Below are 17,997 nucleotides of genomic sequence, written 5' to 3'. Positions count from 1 at the left end.
TCTTCTGGACGTACATGTATAATGAATAGCAATTCCAGTCTGTCTGTCCGTACACAATTGGTTTCCTTAAAAGATACCGATGATTTTGTATAATTTGGCATGTTTGTACGTTATATCAAGTCAAGATTGATTTTCCCTGCAATTAACATATTAATATTAGAGTTATGGCCCTTTATAGTGCGAAAAATTGTGAAGCGCAACTTTGTCATAAAATTGCTGCACAAAATTGCTGCACACAACCTTAACAGTCACACTGATCTGGTGAGTAGATAACCTCTTTTTTTTTTTTGGTATCTAGGTCAAAGGTCAGTAACAATAATCTAGCCACATGACTAATTGGCTGCTGATAGGGTGCATACATGTTTTACAAACATATCTTGTTTGAATTCTGTGATGGATAATTTTGTGATGGACAAAAAGCTAGACAGACAATGCTAAATCTATATCCCTCCATCTTGATGGGGGCTAATAAATTCAATGAAAAGCCATTTTAACATTTCTCCAAGGGATATTAATAACTCAGTTTCAGATTTAAATCATGTTTTATGTTTCGTTTCAACTAGCATACTCTCTAACAAAAGTTTCATATTAGATTCAATATATGGTTCATGTACCCATGCAGCATTGTAAAACATGATAGTCTGTCTGTCATTCCCATGACATATATTCTCACTGATACACTGTTTCAATTTCAGTTCCTTACTGTACATTTCTGAAATTTCTGTAAACACTGTCGCTGAAAAATAGCAGAAGACATATGTTGAAAAGCACACAGCAAAAAAAAAGCAATATCTTACTACACTACAACAAGCATAATTGCCCACTTTTACACAAAACTGAAGAATATGATAACACTTTTTTTTTTCCATTTAGTGATTTCCACACCACACAGTGCTAAATTTAGTTGCATAACATAGACCTTTGCTCAGATCAATCTGACCATAGTTTTACAACTTAAATATTAGAAAGTTTCCAACATAATTAGCTTGATTACAATAATCTTTAAGAAAAACTGTGTTTTTCCAAATAAGTCTCATATATCATACTGTAACTAACTACCAGTGTCAAAACTGTATCCATAGCCATCTTAAAGAAATTTTCATTCCTTTAAAGACAAGAGCTGTCAGTAGGACAGAATGTACCACTATTAACAGTGCTTGAAATTAAAACAAGAGCCTGGATAATGTAGAATTTTCTAAGTTCAAAAAAGACCATATTAAATCTGTCAAAATACATGTTTAAGAGTTGTGGGCCTTGAACAGTGACCTCCTTTTATGTTCCCAAATCCATTTGTTAAGTTTCAAAACATTGCCTTCAGCTTTTCTGAAGATACCAACTTGCATGCAAAAACTTTCCCAAAGTGTGAGGCTGAGGCCGGGTGTCAAGTACAATAGCTCTTCATATTCTTCAAATAATCAAGCTAACAAGAGCTGTCGGTAGGACAGCAATGCTCGTCTGTTCTTAGTGCTTGATAGTAAAAAAAATGCTTGATAGAGTTACCTCCTCCTGTTTACAGGTTGGGGTCATGATGGTGAACAAGTGTGCAAAGTTTCAAAGCCATATGTCAATGGACTTTGAAAATATTTGAACTATTACAAAAACTTTAACGTAAATTCTAAGTCGAAAAAGGGGCATAATTCTGTCAAAATGCTTGATAGAGTTACCTCCACCTGTTTCCAGGTTGGGGTCATGATGGTGAACAAGTGTGCAAAGTTTCAAAGCCATATGTCAATGGACTTTGAAAATATTTGAACTATTACAAAAACTTTAACGTAAATTCTAAGTCGAAAAAGGGGCATAATTCTGTCAAAATGCTTGATAGAGTTACCTCCTCCTGTTTACAGGTTGGGGTCATGATGTTGAACAAGTGTGCAAAGTTTCAAAGCCATATGTCAATGGACTTTGAAAATATTTGAACTATTACAAAAACTTTAACGTAAATTCTAAGTCGAAAAAGGGGCATAATTCTGTCAAAATGCTTGATAGAGTTACCTCCTCCTGTCTACAGGTTGGGGTCATGATGGTGAACAAGTGTGCAAAGTTTCAAAGCCATATGTCTATGGACTTTGAAAATATTTGAACTATTACAAAAACTTTAACATAAGTGGTTACGCCGACGCCGACGCTCGGGTGACTGCAATAGCTCTACTTATTCTTATCGAATAGTCGAGCTAAAAATTAATACATTTACATGATTTTTCTTCTTCAAAATATCCTCATACCATTCCCTAGATAAGAGCAGAAAAGTATGGGAAGACGGAAATAACTATATTACAACTCCTTAATAACCTCTTGTTTAATTAAGTCATACATATTTTTGCTAAATAAAAGAAACTGAACCAATCAAATCATCTGTCTTTTAAACAAAGATGGCTGAAATTGCTAATATCCTTCTTCTCTAACTCCTTTTCTCTGACAATTGAGTGATAAGTCTTACCAAATCTATCAACATTCCATGTTTGAAAGAGGATTATTTCATCATCGTCATGGTTACTGTGATGTTCTAATTGTGAAACACCTTTAGACATTTCAGACAGTCCACACAGACGATCACAAATCTTCTCCTTGAAAATAAAACAACACTGTTAAGTCTGTACTGTTAAATTAACAAATTTGCTTCAATCTTATTTCAATATATGCTTCATATTTTAATATTTGAAATAGGTCTTTTACAAAATTTCTATGTACATTGTAATGCTAGATCTGTGTAAAGGATAAGTCTTTTTTTATTTTAAATCTAAAACAGTATATCTCTCTTAGATAAAAGATGTATTCTTATATAGAAATACCACAATATGGTTTAACCATGCAGGCTAGCTGAAATCTGCACTGGTGTCACAAGTCTCTTGCCATTACGGCCACCACAAAGTTAAACATTCAAATACATAGCCACTTTATTATGAAGGTATAATATTCTTTCTCTAGCACATCTTGAAAGTTTGATTAATCTTTTTTTAACTATGATATACTACTTAAAATCTACGTCACATTGTTACAAAATTAATTTCAATATTACATTTTATTAAGACTTTTATAATTATGATAATGGCATTGCCAATATATTATCAAATGTAGCTCAATGACTCAATTGCTAATTAGTAGAGCATCGGAACTTTAGATGTTCCATTCTGATTATATTGTACAATGTATATCACTCATTATGCAACAAAATTAAAAGGTGTAATTACTACATGTACTTGTTTTAATGTCTCCCTACCATAAAAATAATCTGCAAAAGTTTTTACCATTCTTTTAAGAAGATTCTCTAATTTCTCACAAAGGTGAAGAAGTGACTCTGGTAACATAACTCTTGCCTTCTCTCCTTCTTCATCTTGACCTAATCTAAAGATAACAAATTGTAGTAAATGAATTAGTAACAACTGCAACCATTTCTGTTTAAATTTTGTTTATCATTTTAATGTTTGAAGCACAGTGAAACAACATGTGATATAAGGTGCATTGCTGATGCAATATGCTCATGCTAGCAATGGTCTCAAGACAAGCCATGCCAGAGATATTAGTTGTTTAAGTTATTAATTTTATTTATTATTAACATGATAACTTTGAAGATGTCAATGTAAAAAAAACACTTTGTTGCTCAATGTCAGATAGAACAATAATGTTTCCTGAAAAGTTAACATATCAGCTCATACCGGTATATAAACATATTTAACATCATAATATGTAATCATATTGTTTCTCATATGTAAGCATATTGTTTCTCATATGTAAACATATCAGTTCTCATACATTAACATAATGGTACTCATATGTAAACATATAGGTCATCATACATATGTAAGCATATCACCCTCATATATAAACATACTGGTCCTCAAATGTAAACATAATGGTCCACAAATGTTCAAATATTGATTCTCATATGAAAGCATATCAGTCCCTAATGTAATCATAACAGTTCTCATAAAAAGAGAAATTTCAACTAGATTGTTGAGTAATTAATATATTACACTAGACAAGTAGGCTTTTCATTCAAAATGTTGAATGCCTATGTAAAATATCCCTTAAAGTGTATAAAGCTGTATCTTTGCCGTCTGTAGTTGAATACAAAAGAAATGTATGAAACTTCCACATCGCATATACAATATATTTGAATATTTCCTTCAGAGCAAATGAGAAATGCATTGTTTCACTGACAAAATATGACTTGAAATAGCTGAATAGTATTGTTCAGGAACATTTTATTCTGTTTATGTACAAAATTAATGTGTGTTCATTTACAGACATTCTATGAGAATGGACCACAAAATTATAAAAGGAACATAAATTTACCTTTTTATAAGTTTCAAAAAATTATTTCATCAGATACTGCTTTATACCCTTTAAAGTAAGAAGGTTAAACATTTTTGAATGGAGCAATGACATTTGTTGGTAGTATCTTACATCTTTTCCAGTTTAATGTTTGCTATTTCACTGACAACATTGGCACCATCTACATTCAGCACTTGCCATTTTTGTGTAAGATTATGTAAATCTGCTGCACCATCTTTTAATTTCCTAGCACTTCCTGTCAGGTTTCCTTGTCTGTTTTGTATAGGTGATTCTTTAACTGAAAAATAAGTGTTTGATAATGCAGGGAGTATTATACATCTTCATTTATCTTCTGTGTCTTCTGAGAAATTAATTCTTTTAGGCTGAGGAGTTCTGATTGGTATATACATGTAGGCTATATGTATGTATAGAACCTATGATTTTGTCACTTTTCATCAAGTTTACATTTGAAAGATAAAACACTTTTACTTAGAATGATATCTTCATCCTTTCAATACATCTTACAAGGAATGTGTTTTTTTTCCTAGGAGTTGTTCTAGAATACAGTTTAATCAATTTGAAGAGATGTCCTTTAGTACTTATCATTAAAATTGAATTGTAGTCTGCATCATCTACATGTATGCCATTTACAATTTTGAATCATATAAAATCTATGATGGTGATATAATAAAGTACGAAATTTAAGTTTGTAAGTGTCACAGGGTGAAAAAAATATGCAGCCTGACCTAAACTCGAACATGTATGGGAATAAGTAACGATTCGCCACAATAACAATTCACCACATAACGATTCGCCATAGTCAAATAATGATTCGCCACAGTTAAACAACGATTCACCACAGTATGAAACCCTTGTAATTCCGTAATGCGCTCCTCCAAGTGAGCTATCCGGCCACTTACACATCTTCTCCCCTAAATAGTGAAGAGTTCTGAACCGTGACATAAGTGTAACAATACATAAAACATAGAATTATTAACAGTTTTTAAAAAATAATTATAAAAAAAAATTAACGGTCTTCGAGGTCGAATTAAATTGAGTACGAATCTTTGTCTTTTGAAAGTTCAGAGTTAGGCTGAATATACATTATACAGTAAAGTGACTATTGTTTGAAGATGGAAAGCTTTCTAGTTACATTTTATAGGAGAAAAACTTTCATCGTAAAATGAATCAGTTGTCTGTTTAGTCGGTGTTTTTGTTTTCTGTTTGGGACCCATGTTTTCGCGAAAATCCGCTTCAAAGGGAGACTACTAGTGCAGTATTGTCAAAATGGGCGACAAAGTGGATGTGACAGTTGTTGGATCATGTAATACTGATCTTATTAGGTAGCATGGAAGTGATACACTTGCACTCTTATCGTCAAATTAATTAAATAATACGTTCACAAAACACTGACTCTGTTGTCATTATGTAAAGATTGAAAAATCTTTGATTTGCTGGGTTTGTTTTTTGTTACATTCGTACCGTTGTCAATTCGAACCATTTCCGATTCGGTCCTTATATTTAATAATTATTGTCTGTACGACTCAGAGTGTAATTCACATTTGTTCAAGGATCATTTGTGATCCATTGATGAAATGGATAGACAATGTTTATGTTAGACATATTGTATCTATATATAAGAGGGTGCTGGTCCAAGGCCAGTCATCTGAAGAAGCCCCAGACCCAGTCGTAAGAGGCATCCCTCAGGGCTCAGTACTGGGACAGCTTTTGTTCCTCATATTAATAAATGACCTTCCAGAGAGACTACTCTCAAAGATATGAATATTTGCAGACGACTGCATCCTATATCTCCAGATCAAGTCCATCCATGACCAGCAGCTGCTTCAAGCTAACCTGCAATTCTCTAGCCAGGTGGGAACACTTGTAGGGCACGGACTTTCACCCTCAGAAATGCAGCGTCCTGCGAGTAACCAGGGTGAAATCTCCTCTTCAGACCAACTATATCCTGAAAGGTATATCTCCTGTTAAAGAACAGTCATTGTAATACTTATATAGGTGTGGACTTACAATCAGAACTCGGCTGGAAACAACACAATCATTGACAAGATCACCAAAAAAGCTAATAACATCATCATGCTACATGTAGGCTTCCTAAAATGTAATTTGAGAAACACAAGCTGTGAAACTAAAACCAACACCTACATATCTTTTGTTAGATCTGACTTAGAATATTGCTGCACTGTTTGGAACCCATATCATAAAAGCCCATGATACAGCGAGGAGCAGCACACTTCACTACAAACAGGTACCATAACACCAGCAGTGTCTCAGATATGCTACATCATCTAAATTTTGAAACATTGGAAACACGCTGTCAAAAGCTCCCAACAATATGCTTTACAAAGTCATCTATCAACTTGTGGAGATAGATCCAGGCCACTCTTAACACCAACTTAGCCCAGATCAGGATTGCCACACAGTACCCAATTCCTGCAGTATTCAATGTCCACGGACATTATGAAGTTCAACTTCTTTCCTTGTTGTATTCCTCTGTGGAACAACCTGCCAGCATCTGTTGCTGCAGCTCATTCTTTGGAATCCTTCAAGAATGAGCTGTGGAAGCTAACCTTCTAAAGGGGACTTGCATGCTCAGTTATGATGCACAGTTAGACCTGTACCGCCAAATGAAGGGCTTCAGCTATACCAGCGGGGTCTTGGACCTGGGCAATGCCATGGAAGCTGGATTGGTCTTGCCTAGATGGCTGAAAAGTAACTGTGTACAACTACTTTCTGCTACTTCATTTCTTTTAACTTCTATCTGGTAAAAACTGTGTCCGTGTCCTTTTTTCTTTCTATTCTATTTTATTTCTTTTTTTTTTCTTTTTTTTTTTCTTGCCCACCGTTAGAGAAATGTCAAGTTTTTTGACAGTTTAACATACAGACATAGATGTAGATATACATTTAATATGTTGCTTTGAAATATTTATACCCAATCATCTTTATGTCACAGGAATAACTAATGTTTCCATTACAAAATATTCTAATAATTATAAAAAGACTTAATATATAGTGCAATGGGAATGGACTTAATTTGTGAATTTGGATATAGAGAATACATGGTTGATGTCTGGATGGAGAAGGTTTATCCGGTGAGCGAGAAAGTGTATCTTGGGGAGCTTTAAAGCTGATATTGCATATACATAGCTAAAAGTATTGCCTTGGGTTAGTTTCTGATTCATCTTGTGTTGTAAATAAATATACTTCTATGAACATTTCAGCTATGTTCCGAGGTTTCCAGTGCCAGGTGAAACACTACAAGGTACCAAGTTTTCAATGGGTTTTGGTGGTAAGGGAGCTAACCAGTGTGTGATGACTGCCAAACTTGGTGCTAAATCTGCAATGATATCAAAGGTTTGAGAGATCATATCTTCTACTAACATTATAAACTACATGTAGTTTGATTTTAACTTGACTAGCTTAATCCTCGTGTTTTTTGCAAATAAGAAAGATTTGGTTTTGAAAATGCTAATTATTCAAATTGTGGATATTATTCAGGATTTTTCCCTAGGAATTTCAGACATCGGGTCCACGAACACCCTTGTTTGAGATTTTGGAAGTTTTTAAAGGGTCCCCATATTTAAATCCCCATATTGAAACTTAATTTCATCAAGTTAATCAAACATATATAGATTGTTCCTACTTTTTAGATGTAAGCTTCTATTTCAAGGACAGACATATTAGTGATAAACAGTAGAGCTTGTAAACTGAGTATCTTGAATAGAAAATGTGCCTAATAATACAAAAGTTAAAGAAGTTACCAAATTACCTTGAAGGTACGGAAATTCTAAAATGGATATCGAGTTTCCAGGGTTTCCGTGGCTTGCAATACTTCTGTAAAATAGCAGTCCGGGGATTAAAATAGAAAAACCCTGCATATTGCTTTTTTTTTTAAAAAATAGTTACATGTGTATGTTATGACATCAGTTTAATATTATGATAGTTTATCTGCTTTTTATTCATTGCTAACAAAATTAATTAAAAGCCTTGATAATCAGGTGAGCAATATAAGGGCCTTCATGGCCCTCTTGTTTGTAGAAAAAGTCACATGTGTTGATTTACTGCTAATATCTATGGTTGAGTAGAATATAGAGTTAACATTTAAAAGCAACTAATTTGTGTGTACTTTGTACAGCTTTGGGATTTTATAATCCAATTAACTAGTAATTATGCAACAGCAGGGAAAATATGAGTCCATAAAGTGTGTTAAACTAACACTTGAGATCAATTATTATACACATTTGTAGGTTGGTAAAGACACTTTTGGAGATGGTCATATTAAAAATTTCAAAGATGTTGGCATTTGTACAGGTATAATTTCAGCACATTGAGATATCCAAATTGAAATATTTACTTTCGATAATATTCATTTATTTTGAAATAACTCTTTACTTATCTGTTTTACCACTTTTTGAACATGTTTTTACCATAAAACCAATTAGAAATACTGGTAGATACTACTGTGTTGCTTTTTGTTAAACATTATATAACAATGCTCAAGATACAATACTCGTTGCTTTACATTTCTTATTTTAAATGAAATCAGATATATTGTTTTGATTTTTATGTCAAAGTTGAGACATCATTTCAAAAGAAAATATTATTACATCATGAATTCATGATTATGCCCCATCAAAGGTTAGTTTGTGATGGTGCCCTGAACTAAAACAAACCTTTATTTTTATGAAATGTGTAAGATAAAAGTCTTATAGTCACCAGTGCATTGCATTAAGGACAAATCATTAAGATCAACATTACCTTAATAACATTCTTGATCCTTAAAAGGTTAACATGAACTAAGATGTCCATGTAAAATGACAAATTTATTTTCAGTAAGTGGTGCATACAAAAGTCATGTTCTACAAACATCTTTTGATATTTTCGTAATTGAAAAGAATCTAATACATGTAATGTATATATTGTTGAGAAACTTATTTGTTAGTTATCATGTATTGTATGTTATATGATATAAACATGTATGTTATATGTTGTTTTAGACTATGTTTACACAACAACCGAGGCATCAACAGGGGCGGCACCAATATGCGTCAATGAAAGTGGTATGCAAGTACATTTCTATGTTCATCCAACTGTTACTACTTTGTTAATGACTGTTATATACTACATTTATTATAATATGGACAATGACAAGACAATGTCTCTCTTACATAATTTCAGGCTAGAAATAGCACTTGGGCAGAACTTTTAGTTGATATCAGGTTTGTTCAATGAAAAAACTACATATAAATGGCTTTCTTCAAATGTCAATGCAATAAGTGGTAAATTGATAATTCTAACTTACTTCACACTATTCCCCTCTTAAACAGATAGGCCAGTCAAGTGCATTATTATAAATTTTATAGGTAGCATAAAAACTGAATGCTTACATGTCCTATGACATCAGATTTGATGCAAATTTTACAACAACTCATTTAAAAATTGATATCTATTTCCTACTTATAATATGAATGGTTGACTTTTTATAAATAGTTACATAAATAAAGCAGTTTGCCTCCTGAAAATGACTGAAAGAACACTGTCCATCTACATAATGTATTTTGGCATTTGATGAAATGTTCACTTGAATTTTATTTTTATTTTCATTCTAGGTCAGAACTCTATTGTGATTATACCTGGAGCTAACTTGTTGCTTGATGAACATGACCTTGTCAGTGCTGAAAAGGTCATTTCAGGGTCAAAGGTCATGTTGTGTCAACTGGAAATCAATCCAAAAATAACTTTAGAAGCATTAAAAATGGGAAGAAAACATGGTGGTAAGAATAATAAATGTATATAAAAAAAGCTTTTTTCTAAACAATTAAAAAAAATGTCACATAATTAATTACTGTATGTAAGTTCATACTAGGTCTTCCAAATACACATTACATAGACATAAGAAGTGAATTATTTAGATACAAGTGTTACTCAAATACTTGTTTACAATATAATATTGTTTATTTTTTGTACAAAGTAAGTTATGCTTATACAGTGAAAATCTCTATATCGAGTCTAGTTGCAATGATTATTTTTATGCCACTGCAGCAGCTGCGATGCGGTGGCATCCACCGCAGCATCTGCGTTGCGGTGGCATATAGCGATTCACCTGTGTGTTTGTGTGTGTGTGTGTGTGTGTTATTTAGATTATATAGTGAACTTAAAAAATCTTCTTGTGAAAAACCACTAGTCCAATTTCAACCAAACTTGGCAGGATTGTTCCTTGGGTGAAGGCCTTCCAAAGTTGTTCAAAGAATTTCATTCCATGCAGAATTCTGGTTGCCATGGCAACCAAACGGAATTATAAGAATAAATTTAAAAAATCTTCTTGTAAAGACCCAAAAGACCTAGAGCTTAGATATTTTGCATAAGGCATTGTCTGGTAGACCTCTACCAAGATTGTTCAAATTATATCCCTGGGGTCCAAATCGGCCCCGCCCCGGGGGTCATTGATTTTTCACTATATGTACATATAGTAAAAACTTAAAATACCTTCTTGTCTGAAGGTACCAGGCTTAGAGGTTTGGTATTTGGGATGTGTTATTATCTATAGGTACTCTACCAAAGTTGTTCAAATTTTGCCTCTAGTGTCAAAATTAGCCCTGCCCCGGGGGTCATAGGTTTTCCTCATATGTATATAGTAAAAACTTAAAAAATCATCTTCTCTAAATTGACAAAGGCTAGAGGTTAGATATTTTGCGTGAAACATTGTGTAGTGAACCTCTAGCAAGATTGAATAAATTATAGCCCTGGGGTCAAAATTGGCCCCACCCCCGGGGGTCATTGATTTTCACTATGTACATATAGTAAAAAATTAAAAAATCTTATTGTCTGAAGGTACAAGGCTTAGAGCTTTGATATTTGGTATATGATATCATCTATAGGTACTCTACCAAAGTTGTTCAAATTTTGCCTCTAGTGTCAAAACTAGCCCTGCCCCGGGGTCATAGGTTTTCCTTACATGTATATAGTAAAAACCTTCTCGAATTGACAAAGGCTAGAGGTGAGACATTTTGCAGTAAACATTGTGTAGTGAACCTTTAGCAAGATTATTCAAATTAAAGCCCTTGGGTCAAAACAAAAAAAAATGTGTTCCTGCATTACTATTTTAGTGTTGTATTTATGCGGTGGCATAGCATTTTTTACAAATGCAATCTTGTTTAAAAATAATCATTAAGTTTATTCATAATGTTTTCTTCGCACACAATCATATGCTTTCAAATATCAACATTTAAAGGAAGGGAGATAACTCAAGCAGACATTTTAAATCAACTCAATGGTTAAGCCCCTTTATTTGAAAAGTTTCACAAAAAGTGAAAATTTTCAAAAATAATTTAAAAGAAATAATGTAAATATTCAATTGATGTAACTATTGATCCAGTTTTACAAGGTTAATTATTAAACAACTTGAACTTCACATTCTTTAGACTTGGACTTATCAGCTTTAAATAACCATTAAAAGCATTTCCCCCCTATCAAATATTTGAACATATCATATATTTTTGATGCTGACATTTAAGAACAAACATAGCTTTAACATAAGGTATCTATAATTATAATGTTTGTCACTGATTTACTCTTATCCTTGCTGAATTTCTATATGGATAGGTCCTACTGTTTATCATCAATTTTGGGGAAATCAGGATAATAAATTGAAATCTGTCTGCCAATAGTAAAGAGTCTGGTCTGTGCAGGCTGGCCTGGCTCTATACTTGTGGTAAAGGATAATCACTTTTGGTTCAATGATTGTTGAATCAACATAGTTGAAGCAACATATTTTCAAAATGTACATATATAGGCCTATAATTGCTGTAATTGAAATATTATAATTTCAGGAACAATATCATTCTATTTTTTTTATAGATGATGCATATATATTGTATATATGTTTTTAACAATAACAGACTTCCCGAAAGATAAAAAAAAGTGTCAGACATTCGGTCTGACAAACCATGAAAATCTGTCAGACCAAAACGAAATCTTTCAGACCGAATAAAATTAATCAAAATCAAAGGAAAACTTGTGTTTGTATTTCTAAGACACTTTTTGGTTTAAATTTTTTGGCCGTAAAAATCGGCATAGTCCGTACAGCGCATTTTCATCTCCTCCCTGTTGTACACCAACAATATATGGTCCTGCTTCCATTTTTCATTAAATTTTGTCTCAGGTCTATTCTTTTCATCCTTTTACTGCTGTTCTGTGGGCTCCTCTGACGTAGATTTTCGTTTTTCCCAGGTTAGGCACCTTTTGCCATGCCATTTTGTATACATGCGACTTGGATAAAAGCCAGACAGATGGACCGATCAGGAATAAAAAATCATCGGACCTAATCTAAATTTATCAATGATATTTCGGGAAGTCTGCAATAATATTATGGTTTTCATTTAAAAATATGTTATTATGGTTTGCTAAGATTTTATCTTAGATATGCTTGGATATTATACAAGATGTTATGTTAAAGGCCCATTATGCTTCAGAAATGCTTTTATTTTGATTTCTCAAAAGCTTTATATTTATGGTATCCTATTATTGTTTCCAACAGTAACTAATGGCCAATTTACTGTACCACCTTTTGCTGCTGTTGCTTTTTTGGCAATTACATGTAGTACAGTTATATTGATTAAGCATTTTGTATGGAAATAAAAATACTACTTTGTTTACGTTTTGCTACTTTTATAACAAAATATACAAAATATAAGTCAATACAATATACATATACATATACATTACAAACTTGTAAATACATTAGTAATATATTTTGATACAATGTCATGTAAACATTTATATGCCACTTTTTAAATCAATAAAAATATATATTGTGTTGTTGAGGATAAACATTTTGGTAATTGATAGAATTAATTACAGAATTTCTAAAATTTGAACATTATGATACTCATGTTATTCTTTTTCTAAATGAATTTTTTTTTCTGAAGCACAAGGTACCTTTTAAATTTAAATATCATATAACATAAAGGTCATGTCTATTAACAGTTACAGCAATGACTAGTGTATTTTAGTTTTGTGCTAATAGAAATGAGTATTGCAAAAAATTTGAACAAAGACTTTAAAGAGCAGTAGGTCAGGTTATTAACCTATATCATGCTGAAAGGACATTTAGATATATATCTTGAACTATAATAATTATGTACTACATGTTAAATACTTGCCCCTCACCGCTGTGGGTTTGAATCCCGACAGGGACTTTGGATTCTTTCATATGCTAGCATACGGAACGTCAGTGGTTCTACTCAGGTGCCCGTTCGTGCCTGAAATAATGCACGGAAGGGCACCTGAAGTCTTCCTCCACCAGTAAAGCTGGAATGTCGCGATATGACCTGTACTGTGTCGATGTGATGTAAAACCCAAAACAAACAAACAAACAAAACATGTTAAAAACAGTATGATAAACACTTGGAGCACACAACTTGTAGTTAAGTTATCAAAGCTGTTGAAGATGTCAGTTGACATTCTTTAAAAGCTGCATGTCTCCAGATGAGCCAAAATGTTTCCAGAAAATCAAACTTTAGAAAAATGTACAAAGTTTTAAAGGAAAATAAAAAGATTCATAATTAGATTAAGAACTTACATACATATATTATAATGGAATAATTACTGCTTTTGCACAATTTGTCTAATATTTCTACTGCATGACAAATACAGTCGTGTCTTTTTTGTGTATATATTCACCCCTTTTTGGTAATTTATGTGGACTTTAAATGCTGCCATTTGCAGTGCCAATTGCTATCTTTGTTTACTTCACAATATTTTACTTTTCAAAACATTTTTTTTTAAAAATTCATGAAAAATTGGCATGAATTTGGAGGCATGCTGCTTTATAATAATCATGATATTTCACAATTTTTCAGTTCAGACAATACTGAATCCTGCACCAGCTATTCCTCTAGACAAAGAGTTTTACAGTTACACAGATGTTTTATGTCCTAATGAATCTGAGGTAATTATATTTAAAGTGGTATTTTTCTATGGCATGTACAACATATATGAGCCGTGTCACGACAAAACCAACATATTGGGTTTGCGACCAGCATGGATCCAGACCAGCCTGCCCATCCGCGCAGTCTGATCAGGATCCATGCTGCTCGCTTACCAGCTCTATATAAGTAGAGAAACTGATAGCGAACAGCATAGATCCTGATCAGACTGCGCGGATGCGCAGGCTGGTCTGGATCCATGCTGGTTGCAAACCCACTATGTTGGTTTTGTCGTGACACGGCTCATATCTTGTTTTTAGCTACCCCTACAAAGTTCTTAGAGATGAGCTTTTGTGATCATGTACAACATATATTCTGTTGTTAGCTACCCTACAAAGTTCTTAGAGATGAGCTTTTGTGATGGCATGATATCCAATGTATATAAGTCTCCTCATGTGTGAAACAACAATGCTCAGAGATTAAATGTATGGCTGGCAATATTATCTTGTGGTCTTCTATGAAAGTTATATAATTCATGCATCTAATTTCAAAATTGATCCAATCCCTGGGGTCACTTAAGTTTCAAATTTATACAGGGACAGGCATATAATTTTTTTTTGAAACTACATGTCCAAGAGCTTAGTTATTTTGCATATATCATTGTTTAGTAGAGGTATTCGAAATTTATATAAATGATTCCTGGGGGAAAGGGGTGGTCAAAAATGGCCCCACTCTGGTGTCACTTGTTACATTGACTTGTTCATGTATAAGAATCAGATTTAAACATTTTCTCTTTAGAAACTACGATGCCCACAGTTTTTATATTTGCCTTGAAGTCCTCTGTAAAATCTGTATGAATCATCCCTCGAGGCTCATAATTGGGAGTCACTTCTTTGAAGTTACATATTTTAAAGCTTAAATATAAACTAAGATGCATGCAGCAGTGCTTAGTTGACGTAATGTAAATTGTGTCCCTGTTGTCAAATATGGCGGTACCCCATGGTAATTTTTGTTACATTAAGTTGTGTAGTATACAGAGTTCTAAAATCTTCTCAACAGAAACTACAGTGCCTACAATTTTCAAATGTAGCAAGCTTAATATATGGAACCTTTACAAAAGTTCTACAAATCATGCCATTTGGGTTATTAATGGCTTAGCCTGTGATCTTTTACAGCATTGAAGAATAATGACCTTGAGCATTCTAGGGCCATCATGGTCCTCTTGTTATATAATCTATCAAAGGACTTGCCCCTCCCCACTGTTTGATTTTCATCCAGGGATTATGAAATTGTTTATGTGAAGAAGCAGTGGGTGTTGGTAGTTTTTCACTCAGGATCTCGACAGTTAGCCACATTGAATTTACTAGAGAAAAGTTCAGCCACTGCCTTGTTCTTGGTCATGCTGTCAAAATAGTTTACCAGTACTAGCTTTCACTTTCCCAAGAGACTTCTGTACATGCCAGAGCGGAGGTACATTGCTAATGATAGTAGATAGGATTTTATTAACAATCACAAGGCACTGTCCGGGAATCAAACCCGGGTCACCCGATTCACAGTGCAACACTACCTATTGAGCTTACTGGACTGCTTTCATGTAAAGAATCTATCCCTACCTGTAGTGATATTTGACTGAAATATCGTATAGAGAGGCACTTAAGGTCTTTATCCAGCAGGATAGCTGGATATTGGAAAGTCGTCATGACAGTGTTAAATTGGACTGAAAGGATAAAGAGAAATTGTTGATTTAATAAAAAGATGAAGTCTGTAGAGTTTTAGGGAGAATTTCTTATTACTGTACTACCTTACTCACAATTTAGATAGAATATTTACATGTGGATAAATAATCTACATAAAAATTAATGGTCTTGCAGCTGTCAGGAATAAGGTGAATAATAGGATATACAAAAATGGTGAAGATGGATAAATGGGCACTAGAAAACTATTTTCAGTTGCCTTTATATTTTCCTTTATGTATCAACTTTGTAAATTATTATTTTTATAAGTAATCTTGTATATTCCATTTTAAAAAATAGTAATTCACTTACCTTTTAGGCAGAATTATTACTAGGAATTCCAGTAAAAACAATTGATGATGCCAAATTAGCAGCCAGGAAGTTACATGATGTTGGATGTAGAGACGTTATTGTTACCCTCGGTGAAATGGGTTGTGTTGTGATGGAGGGCAATACCAGCAATGTTGTTCATTTACCTGCACCGAAAGTAGAGGCTCTAGACACTACAGTATGTATGTCTCTGTTGCATTTTAAGATAAAACAGTTTTTTTGACAAGATCATATGATGTTCATTAAACTTGAAAGTTAAATTGGCATTAATGCCTGTGTTTTAGCCAAAATATCCAAAACATAATTGTAAAAAAAAATAGGGTTTAAAGTAAAATTAAATCTTGAAAATATTTACTGGTCAAATTGACAGTTCTGTTACAACGTCTTCGTAAAATCAAGATATTTTTATTTCATATTTTTTTTTTTTTTTTTGGATGATTTTAAGATGCTTTTGTCCTTCTCAAGCAGTATGACCAGTAATGCATATTTCTCTGTGTTAAAAATAAACATAGATCACTCACCAACCCCAAACACAAAAAATTGTTATTTTGAAAGAATGTCTGTACACAAACAAAGATGGTACATGTAGTAAAATGCTAAAGAAACCCAAGTTTTAACTGGAATATATTGGCATTATATATATTGAAAAAATAAGAGAACATGGTGGATCAAGCTGTCAGACTATTCAGATATGATTGTTGAAAATGTTGAATTTCACAAATAAATAATACAAAATTAACTGCCATAACAGTAACAGGTTATATTTCAATGTCATTGTTTTGATTTTTCAGGGAGCAGGTGATTCATTTATAGGCAGTCTAGCATATTTCTTAGCTACCCGACCAGAGCTTGGCCTTGTGGAATCTGCTAGACGAGCTATACAGATAGCATCAGTAAGTGTTCAGCATGCCGGGACTCAGACCAGTTATCCTACAAAAAGCCAGCTACCGGCAGAATTGTTTTCATGATAGGAGAACCAGTATTTTTTAATAAGATGAAATATGTAGTGTCTTGTAAAGGAATAGAGACTGTAACACTGTGAATAAATGATAATAAAAGATGGTTGTAGTAAATAGTTAAAGACTAGTCAGTGAATACCTCTTTAATTGGGAAGTATACAGTGATGTTATCACTAATTGGCTGTCAATGGTTGGTTTTAGGGGCGGGGAGAGGGGGGTTAAACTTACATATACATGTTGTTATGTTTATCAACTGTTAAATACTTTTTTGAACAAAACTTGATGAGGCATAAATGAAGCAGTTTGACTGTTTTATCTCTGTCATTAAAATGAGAATATTCCATGATATATTATATGGAGGTTTAACATGATATTTCATGAATTATGATACTTTGTGCTGTGATGAACATACATGCAAATTTTTAGAAGGAGTCTTAACCTAAGTTATAATTTTGAATGTTTTTTCCTGATAGATTATACATGTATATTTTAAAAAAATGAAAATTTAACATTTAATTTATGCATGTTTTCTTTCAAAATCTTCATACACAAATGTCATGGACCATATATATTGTTTGTTAATATTAAGATATTCAGTGTATTTTTTTTACATATCAATATTTGTAAGTATATAATACTGCTGGTTTGTAACATCAGTTTTCATTGGACATTTTCATTGTTATGATAATTTTATTTATATTTGCTGCAGAAAATATTTTATTCAATTTAGCAGACCGTAAATAAAGATTACAGATTTTA

The 17,997-nt window shown here is 32.9% G+C and overlaps 2 protein-coding genes across 3 annotated transcripts; one reads left to right on the top strand and one right to left on the bottom strand.

Annotated features, from left to right (window-relative positions):
• Positions 1–523: 523 nt before the first annotated feature.
• LOC132713771 (cyclin-dependent kinase 2-interacting protein-like) lies at positions 524–5,554 on the bottom strand. The gene is made up of 5 exons (XM_060696450.1): positions 5,426–5,554; positions 4,405–4,570; positions 3,246–3,342; positions 2,438–2,564; positions 524–736 (listed from the first exon to the last, which is right to left on the bottom strand). The coding sequence occupies exons 1-5, from the start codon at positions 5,505–5,507 to the stop codon at positions 537–539; spliced, it is 672 nt and encodes a 223-aa protein (XP_060552433.1). The 5' UTR covers positions 5,508–5,554; the 3' UTR covers positions 524–536.
• LOC132713753 (ribokinase-like) lies at positions 5,485–17,997 on the top strand. Of its 2 annotated transcripts, none has more exons than XM_060696440.1 (8): positions 5,485–5,615; positions 7,512–7,644; positions 8,538–8,601; positions 9,288–9,350; positions 9,900–10,064; positions 14,151–14,239; positions 16,269–16,457; positions 17,071–17,997. In XM_060696440.1, exons 1-8 carry the CDS (start codon positions 5,560–5,562, stop codon positions 17,245–17,247), a joined length of 936 nt encoding a protein of 311 aa, XP_060552423.1. In that variant the 5' UTR covers positions 5,485–5,559; the 3' UTR covers positions 17,248–17,997. The 2 variants fall into 2 exon arrangements, with proteins under 2 accessions (XP_060552423.1, XP_060552419.1); XM_060696436.1 differs by lacking the exon at positions 5,485–5,615 and adding an exon at positions 5,670–6,245.

The sequence above is a fragment of the Ruditapes philippinarum genome, unplaced genomic scaffold (assembly GCF_026571515.1).
Source record: "Ruditapes philippinarum isolate M1 unplaced genomic scaffold, ASM2657151v2 ctg635_1_1_1_1, whole genome shotgun sequence".
Taxonomy (NCBI): Eukaryota; Metazoa; Mollusca; class Bivalvia; order Venerida; family Veneridae; genus Ruditapes; species Ruditapes philippinarum.
Note: the sequence above shows the minus strand (reverse complement) of the source record. Positions and strands in the feature narration are given on the sequence as shown.

Coding starts and splice junctions, on each gene's coding strand:
- LOC132713753 (XM_060696436.1), top strand. CDS start 6,184: ATGCAGCGTCCTGCGAGTAACCAGGGTGAAATCTCCTCTTCAGACCAA. Junction 8,602..9,287: donor AGATGTTGGCATTTGTACAG/GTATAATTTCAG, acceptor ATGTTGTTTTAG/ACTATGTTTACACAACAACC. Junction 14,240..16,268: donor TATGTCCTAATGAATCTGAG/GTAATTATATTT, acceptor CTTACCTTTTAG/GCAGAATTATTACTAGGAAT.
- LOC132713771 (XM_060696450.1), bottom strand. CDS start 5,507: ATGGGTCCCAAACAGAAAACAAAAACACCGACTAAACAGACAACTGAT. Junction 2,565..3,245: donor AGAATCTTCTTAAAAGAATG/GTAAAAACTTTT, acceptor TTTATTTTCAAG/GAGAAGATTTGTGATCGTCT. Junction 737..2,437: donor ATGGAATGTTGATAGATTTG/GTAAGACTTATC, acceptor GCTATTTTTCAG/CGACAGTGTTTACAGAAATT.